Source organism: Cebus imitator, unplaced genomic scaffold, assembly GCF_001604975.1.
Source record: "Cebus imitator isolate Cc_AM_T3 unplaced genomic scaffold, Cebus_imitator-1.0 Scaffold458, whole genome shotgun sequence".
Classification (NCBI taxonomy): domain Eukaryota; kingdom Metazoa; phylum Chordata; class Mammalia; order Primates; family Cebidae; genus Cebus; species Cebus imitator.
The window spans coordinates 837,406-845,775 of record NW_016107773.1 but is presented as its reverse complement, the minus strand read 5'-3'; the positions used below and the strand labels follow the sequence as shown (position 1 = coordinate 845,775).

General features: G+C 37.9%; 1 protein-coding gene across 4 annotated transcripts in view; it reads right to left on the bottom strand.

The window, feature by feature from the left end:
• The window catches only part of PHF6 (PHD finger protein 6), a 66,170-nt gene that overhangs the window by 18,919 nt on the left and 38,881 nt on the right, over nt 1-8,370 (bottom strand). For 3 of the 4 annotated variants that reach the window (XM_017511974.2, XM_017511973.2, XM_017511975.2), the window contains exons 6-9: nt 7,652-7,821; nt 7,339-7,482; nt 5,830-5,934; nt 3,580-3,713 (exon numbers count right to left, since the gene is read on the bottom strand). In XM_017511974.2, coding sequence (XP_017367463.1) covers nt 3,580-3,713; nt 5,830-5,934; nt 7,339-7,482; nt 7,652-7,821 — 553 coding nt within the window. The remainder of the gene's footprint in view (nt 1-3,579; nt 3,714-5,829; nt 5,935-7,338; nt 7,483-7,651; nt 7,822-8,370) is intronic. The other variant, XM_017511976.2, reaches the window with a different exon arrangement.

Genomic DNA, 8,370 nt, shown 5'->3' with positions numbered 1-8,370 from the left:
TTTGAGACGGAGTCTCACTCTGTTATCCAGGCTGGAGTGCAGTGGCGTGATCTCAGCTTACTGCAACCTCTGCCTCCTGGGTTCAAACAATTATCCTGCCTCAGCCTCCCAAGTAGCTGGGACTACAAGTGCATGTCACCACGCCCAGATAATTTTTTTGTATTTTTAGTAGAGATGGGGTTTCACCATGTTGGCCAGGATGGTCTCGATCTCGACCTTGTGATCCACCCACCTTGGCCTCCCAAAGTGCTGGGATTACAGGCATGGGCCACCACACCCGGCCCTAAAAGTCATCTCATCTTCAGCAATCTTACTGAGCTCTTACTAATTTTAATAAATTCAAAGTTAATTCCTATGGATTTTCTTGGTGGACAATTATATAAATAACAAATACTGATCATTTTATTATACAATTTTATTTCTTCTCTTTTTTTTTGTTTGAGATGGAGTCTCACTCTTTTGCCCAGGCTGGAGTGCAGTGGCACAATCTTAGCTCACTGCTCTGCCTCCCAGGTTCAAGTGATTCTCCTGCCTCAGCCTCCCATGTAGCTGGGACTACAGGCATTCACCACTGTGTCCAGCTAATCTTTGTATTTTTAGTAGAGATGGCTTGTCACCATGTTGGCCAGGCTGGTCTCGAACTCCTGACCTTGTGATCCACCAGCCGAGGTCACCTAAAGTGCTGGGATTACAGGCTTGAGCTACTGTGCCTGGTCTTTTATTTTTCAAATTGAGACAGGGTCTCACTATGTTGCCCAGGCTGGTCTCAACCTCCAGGGCTCAAGCGAACCTCCTGCCTCGGCCTCCTGAGTAGCTGAGGCTACAGGTGTGTGCCACTTTGCCTGACTAATTTTTAAATGTTGTGTAAAGATGGGGTCTCACTATGTTGTCCAGGTTGGTCTCAAATTCCTGGCCTCAAGCAATCCTCTTGCCTTGGCCTCCCAAAGTGTGGGATTGCAGATGTGAGCCCCGCACTGGGCCTTTTTCTTTCCATCTTGCATCAGCTTAACCCTCTAGAAGAATGTTAAAAGTCAGCTGGTAGTTGGCATCCTTGTCTTGTTCCTAACTTGAATTAAAGTCTATTTAGTCTAATGGTTCTCAAATAGAGATGAACAGAAGAATCACCTGGAGAGTCATAAAAGTACATGGTTTGGCCCAACCCAGACCTACCACATTTAAATCTCTATGGGTAGGGCTCAGGAATGAACATTTTAAAAGACAGTCGTATCCACCCCACAGTGATTCTGAGGCTCACTCCTGGTTAAGAACCATTGCTCCTTTACTTTTACAATAAATAAGCTATTTGCTGTTTTTCTCATAAACACCTATTAAGATTCCTAGTTTACCAAAAGCACTCATTACCTTACTTTAAAATTCAGAAACTGATGTTGAATGTTATCAAATGTCTTTTCACCATCTATAAAGGTGATAAGATTTTTATTTACTTCATTAATTCCAATAAATTATATTAATATATTTCCTAATTTTGAACAGTCTTTTTTCTTTCTATTTTTAGAATTACATAGAGATGAGAGTCTTGCTTTGTTGCCCATGCCGGTCTGGAACTCTTGGCCTCAAGCAATCCTCCCACCTAAGCCTCCCAAAGTGTTGGGATTGTAAGTGTGAGCCACTGTGCCCAGCCTTTCAATTCTTAGAATACAGAACAGTCTTTCAATTCTTAGAATACAGAGCTAAGACTATATTTACTAATATTTTATTTAGAATTTTTGTATATTTATAAAAGTGAGATTGTGGCTGAGTGTGGCTTATACCTATAATCCCAGCACTTTGGGAGGCTGAGGCAGGGAGATCACTTGAGCCCAGGAGATTGAGACCAGTCTGGGCAACATAACAAAACTCCTATTCCTCAAAAAAAAATTAGCTGGGCACGATGGCATGCACCTATAGTCCCAGCCACTTGGGAGGCTGAGGTGGGAGGATCATATGAGGCCAGAAGGGTGAGGCTGCAGTGAGTCATGATTGCACCACTGTACTCCAGCCTGGGCAACAGAGTCAGATCCTGTTTCAAAGCAAAAAAAGGGAGATTAGACAGTCGACAGTTTGTTTTTCTTTTAATGTTATCTTTGTTAGGTTTGGTACCACAGTTATGCAAGGTTTACAGAATAAACCAGTAAGTTTTCCATCTCTTGCTAGGTGCTGGGCCTCTTAAATAACCTTAGGATTATTTGTTCCTTAAAGGCTTTATAGAACTCACTTGAAAACATTTGTGCCTTTATTATTAAACGGAGTTTAGCAAATTTTATAGTACAGCATTAGCACCTTATGTAGGCACTGAAATGACTTGGTGACTGCTTGTGTACATTGTCTTTTACACGGAATACTAGACCCTGAAGTTACTGGTTCATTGCATTCTAGGTGTGTGAGAGTAAGGAAGTGCTTTACAACCCTGAAAGGCAAATCAAAAGTTCAAGAGTCCCTGCCAACTTATACTCCAGTCAATTAAACAAATGGAACTATTCCAGAGATACATTAATACCACCTAACCAAGGTAGCATGGGTAAGTGGAAGACCCATAAAAAAGAGGGTGATCCCCAATCCCAGATCTTCAAACTTTATTTTTTTACCGTATTCTCAAGAGACTTTTTTGCCTTCTATCTACCACATCCTACTCTAAGCTACCGGAAGTTCTCACCTGGACCACCAGCACTACCTCCTAACACATCTCCCCACTTCCACCTCTGCTTCTGTCTCACCCAGGGCTCTTGCATATGCTGTTTTCTCTGCCCAGAATACCTCCCCTGACCAAGGCTCACCTTTGTCCTTAATATCTCAGCTTAAAGCTGAGCACTATTTCCTTCAGAAAATTCTTAAACACTCCCCACTACAGACTAGGTTAGCTCTTCCTTCTTATATGCTCTCATAATACTTTGTAACTTTTTTAGTACACTTATGCTGCTATGTTGTAATTGTGTATTTGTCTGGCCACTTAAATAATAGGTCTCGCCCAATAGACTGTAAGCTTCATGAGGACAGTGTATGTAGCGGTTTCTTTTTTTTTCTGAGACGGAGTTTCGTTCTTGTTGCCCAGGCTGGAGTGCAATGGCACAATCTAGGTTCACTGCAACCTCCGCTTCCTGGGTTCAAGAGATTCTCCTGCTTCAGCCTCCTGAGTATCTGGGATTACAGTCGCCTGCCACTATGCCCAGCTAATTTTTGTGTTTTAGTAGAGATGAGGTTTCACCACGTTTGTCAGGCTGGCCTCAAACTCCTGACCTCAGGTGATCCACCGGCCTCAGCCTCCCAAATTGCTGGGATTACAGGTGTGAGTCACAGTGTCCAGCCCAGTGTATGCAGTTTTGATCGCTGGCATATGCCCAGCTTCTAGCACAATGGCCAGCACATAGGAAGCATAACTAATATTGGATGGATGAATGCTAATCCAGGGATATGTAGTCAGAGGAAAACGCCAATTGCAGTACATTCCTTACATAATATCTCAGTATTCTATACTTAACTAAACACCACCTAAGAATAGAGATAGGATAAACTAATGTCATCTATTTAAGGGTGGTTACTTACTAACGTGTTTAGGGAAATAGACAATTGTTGTTTTCTTACTTGTAAATTCCTCGTGACATATTTTCAATGTATTTAGCTTTGTCTTGTACTCCACAGTGGTAATGGTAAGTCTTAACACAGGCTTTTATTTCACATCCAATAGTAGCACCAGGCTGACTGCAAAGTGTACATTTCTACATAAGGAAAGAGAAATAATCATAAGCAGTATTGCAAGAAAACAGCAGCCATTTTCTTTTGAAAAAGAGTACACTGAAATTATTATATAGCATATAACTTAAATAATGCTGCAACTTAAACCATACTTTGATAAGCCGTCTAATATTGTCATCCCCTGATATTTCTATTATTTACCATTTATAAACTGCCGGCTCGTTAGAAAAACTACTGACTATCGGAGGTCTGACATCTAAATGTAGATAAGATACGCCTTAATACTGCCAAATACACAATAAGAAGAATGGTGTTGTATATTTTAGTGGTTGACTTCTTTTCCTCCCTAAGATCAGATCCTTTCGTATTATGATTAGGGGAAAAGTACGAGAAACCAGAAAAGCAATCCCCCCACAGAGGAATTGCTACCAAGTAGACAGAAGTGCAGAGGGAGACTAAATGGGCTGAAATCTTTTCAAGACTTCTCAGTTTGGCCTAGATATGCCTTGCCTGAAGAATGTTTGGAGATTAAAAGATGCCTGTTGAAAAAAGGGTTTCAAGTCAAATCAGTTTGAGAAAGGACAGGTTAAGCAGATCACTTTATCGCAGGACTTCTCACAGCCTCTTCTCCAAGGGTGGGGGTGTAAACACTTTTCAAGTTTACTGAAATCCAGATGCCTTTTTATTTCTGGAGGGGTGACGGAACATCTTGATGGACTAACTTCCTTTGGAGCACACTTGGGGGAAATGCTAAGTTAATGTTTACTGCAACCCTCAACGGTACAGAGATAAACAATAAGTTGGCAAGATAATTGAGCTGTTATTTTAGTCACCTATTTGGACTTTAGCTGTATTATACAACACTGCTCTGAATGATATGATAAAGTGGTTTTTCCTTTTTTCAGTACTACAGGGTCTGTTATAAAAGTTTCATTTTTAGCCGGGAGCTCATGCCTGTAATCCCCGGACTTTAGGAAGCCAAGGCAGGTGAATCACATGAATCCAGGAGTTCATGACCAACTTGGCCAACATAATGAAACCTTGTCTCTACTAAAAACATGAAAATTATCCAGGCATGGTGGTGCATGTCTGTAATGCCAGCTACTTGGGACGCTGGCACGGGAATCACTTGAACCCGGGAGGCAGAGGCTGCAGTGAGCAGAGATTGTGCCACTGTACCCGAGTCTGGGTGACAGAGTGAGACTCTGTCTCAAAAAAAAAAATTGTAAGGTATAATGACATTGTGGGTAGGTAAGAAAATGTCCAATTATTAAGAGATGCATACTGAACTATGTGGAGGTGAAGAATGTTCAGATATATGAAGTGATATGAAGTCTGCAGTCTGCTTTAAAATACTTCAAGCAACAAGAATAAACGGCCTGTATGAAACAAGTGCTGGTAGCTGATGTACAATTGTGGTAGCTGATGAAGCAAGATGATGGACAGATGTCTGTTACTAGGCTTTCCAATTTTAAAATGTTTGAAAATTTTCCCCCAAAAAAATTCAAATATTAATTTCTAGAGACAACCGACATTTCATAGCATTCATGAGCTTTAAAGGAGTAAGTGACCTTTAGTCACTGAAGAGCAAAAGAAAAAAAGAAAAAAAAAAGGAGTAAGTGATCAATAAAGATGCCAATATTTCTCAGAGCTACTTGTTGGTAATTCAGTATATTTAACAACATGAGACTATGGGACATTTTATATTATTTTATATAAAAAACTTTTAAAGCCATGACAAACACTTTAAGAGGCAGCCCTGTGTATATGTACTCCAAACAGAAAGCCCTGAAAGAATTATCCTTTAAGCAAGCTTACACAATGTAACATTTTAAACTTAATAAAGTTTGTCACATTCATATCTTCATTTATTTTATTAAAGGGCTTGCAAATGCCTTGAAATATATATAAACCCTCTCAGTATAATTCTCTTACGTAGTGAACTTACACGGAAAGAGAAATAAGTTTCAGTAACATCAGCATCCTTTATTATATTACAAATAAGTCAAATGTATACTTTGCTTTAACATATGAACTAGTTTATATTAAATTTTCCGACTGGATAAATTTGGGACGTACTCTAAATTTAAAGCAGCAAGTCAAGTGTAATGTTGCACAACAAATATAAAAGCTACAGACCATTCTTTTTCCTCGCTTAATCTCCTGAAGTACAGTTTTAATATCAAAGTCTCCAAATTCTGCTCTTGATGTTGTTGTGAGCTGGACTGTGCCAGAAGAAAACAACTAGAGAGGAAAAATGCAGGAATATTAACATTCAGAAACCTTATGAGAAAAAGATTAAACATGATATCAAGTGTGTTATATTTAATTTCCAAAGAAAGATAATCTTTCCTTAATAATCAAGCATCTGCTCAAATATTTTTAATATATTCATGTTTGATTAAAATATAAACAACAATTTTCTCCAAGGGTGGGGGTGTACACAGTTTTCAAGTTTATTGAAATCTAGATGCCCTTTTATTTCTGGAGTGGTGGGAAATAAGACAAGGACTGTCAATGTGGAGCCAAGATGAAATAGCCTGCTTCAAGCAATGAAGATTTCAACAATGTCGCCCTATTCTCAACTATTTTACATTTCCACAAAGTTTTAAAAAATAGTTTAAATTGGCAAATTTCGATTATAGATGCAGATCAGAATCACTTGGGGATTTTTTTTTTCAAACTGGACATACATGAGATCTATTCTACAAGGGCCCTAGATGCACATATTTTGGAAAAAGCTTACCATGTAAATCTGATATGCACTCTGGTTAAGAACCTCTGACATAAAAAAATGTAATTATAAAAACCTTATTGATGGGATGAGTCATTCAATACAATCTAAGCCAAAGACATTTATGTGTTCTGTAAGTCAAGCCTGTATCTAAGGATGTCAAGATAAAAACTCATTCTTATCTTCAAGGAATTTAAGAGTCTGTTAGGGGAGATAAATTCATAAATGAATGATTGTAATATAGTGTGTTAAGCACAATAAGAGATAATTATTAGGTTATAGTGAAAGTCTAAAATATCTTTCATGACATGCTTACAAAGACAAAATTTTTATAGTTATGAAGTAATTAATTATGGATTATCCTAAATACAGTAACTATAATTAGAATTACTTCAAATCCTACTAAAATATAAAGGCTATAATTTAACAAAATCTAAACTTTATTAAGATTTGGGATTACAAGATATACTATTCATAACTCTAAAATACTAATGCTGGCGGGGGGTTGTTTTTGGTTACTAGCTAAATGATTTTTTTCTTTTTTTTTGAGATGGAGTTTCGCTCTGTCAGCAGGCTGGAGTGCAATGGCCCGATCTCGGCTCACTGCAATCTCCACCTCCTGGGTTCAAGTGATTTTCCTGCCTCAGCCTCCCGAGTAGCTAGGACTACAGGCACACGCCACCACACCCAGCTAATTTTTGTATTTTTAGTAGAGATGGCGTTTCACTATGTTGGCCAGGATGGTCTCCATCTCTTGACCTCGTGATCTGCCCACCTTTTTTTGTTTATTTTGTTTGTGTTTCTTTGATTTAAAAAAAAAAAAAATCATTTGGGCTTTTAGATCACAGGAGAAACAAAGAAAAACAAACAAACAAACAAAAAAACAAAATTGGACTTAAAAGAACCATGCTTACCATGCACTTATAATGGGCAGCTGCCTTCTTGGCATTAAATATATGCAGCTTTCCTCGTGCTTCATTTTCTTCCTCCCCTACATGGCAAAATCCACATTTAGGCCTGGTGTCACTAGGGCTGCTTCTGTGTGGAGACCTATCTCTCTGCAAATGTAAAAGAAAAAAAAAGAACTTAAAAAAATTCATGAAAATATGCTATCAGTATTTCAAGCTTACTTAACATTTCAAATGATGAACTTTACCTATAGATAGTTTAGATGAAATATTCATGGTACAACAAAAAGTAAGAATCCAACAGCTTTTTTTTACTTACATAGGAACTACTTTCCATTTCATCTGTTCCATGGGAGGACGTGGACCTGGTATCTTCTGACAGCCCTTTAAAATTAGTTTTTCTTGGCCTTCCTTTGCGACTTTTCTTTTTACTTTTAGGTGATGAGGGTTCTAGTTCATGTTCATTAAAACTTTCCTCTAAATCAGCTGCTTAAAAATGAACAAAAGCTTTTTAAGGACCAATCTCAAAATAAGTATTAGTTCACAAAGCTTTAGGAATTACGTTTCTCCTTAGAATGAAACTGTCTTCAGAAATGAGGAGAAATGGTCTGTGGTATGCTCAATATAGCAACCCAATGTTTCAGATAAATGCAATAAAAATTAAATACAAATAGTTTATTAAATTAAGTTTTAGAATTTGCTTTTGCATTATTTGTTTTTTACCATAGGTTTCAAAGAGTTTGTAAAATTAGAACATTTACCTAGAAAATACACTTACTATAACTTGGAAAGCTAAATGAAAATAAAGTAGATACATCTGTGCAATCCAATGTAGTAGCTACTAGCAACGTGTGGCTTTAAAAAATTTAAGTCAGTTATAATTAAATAAAATTAAAACTTCAGTTTCTTAGTCACACTGACTGCACTACAAGAGCTTATTGGCTATATGTGGCTAGTTGCAACTGTATTATACAGCACATACACAGACTGTTTCCATTGTCACTGAAAAGTTCTTTTTTTTTTTTTTTTTTGAGATGC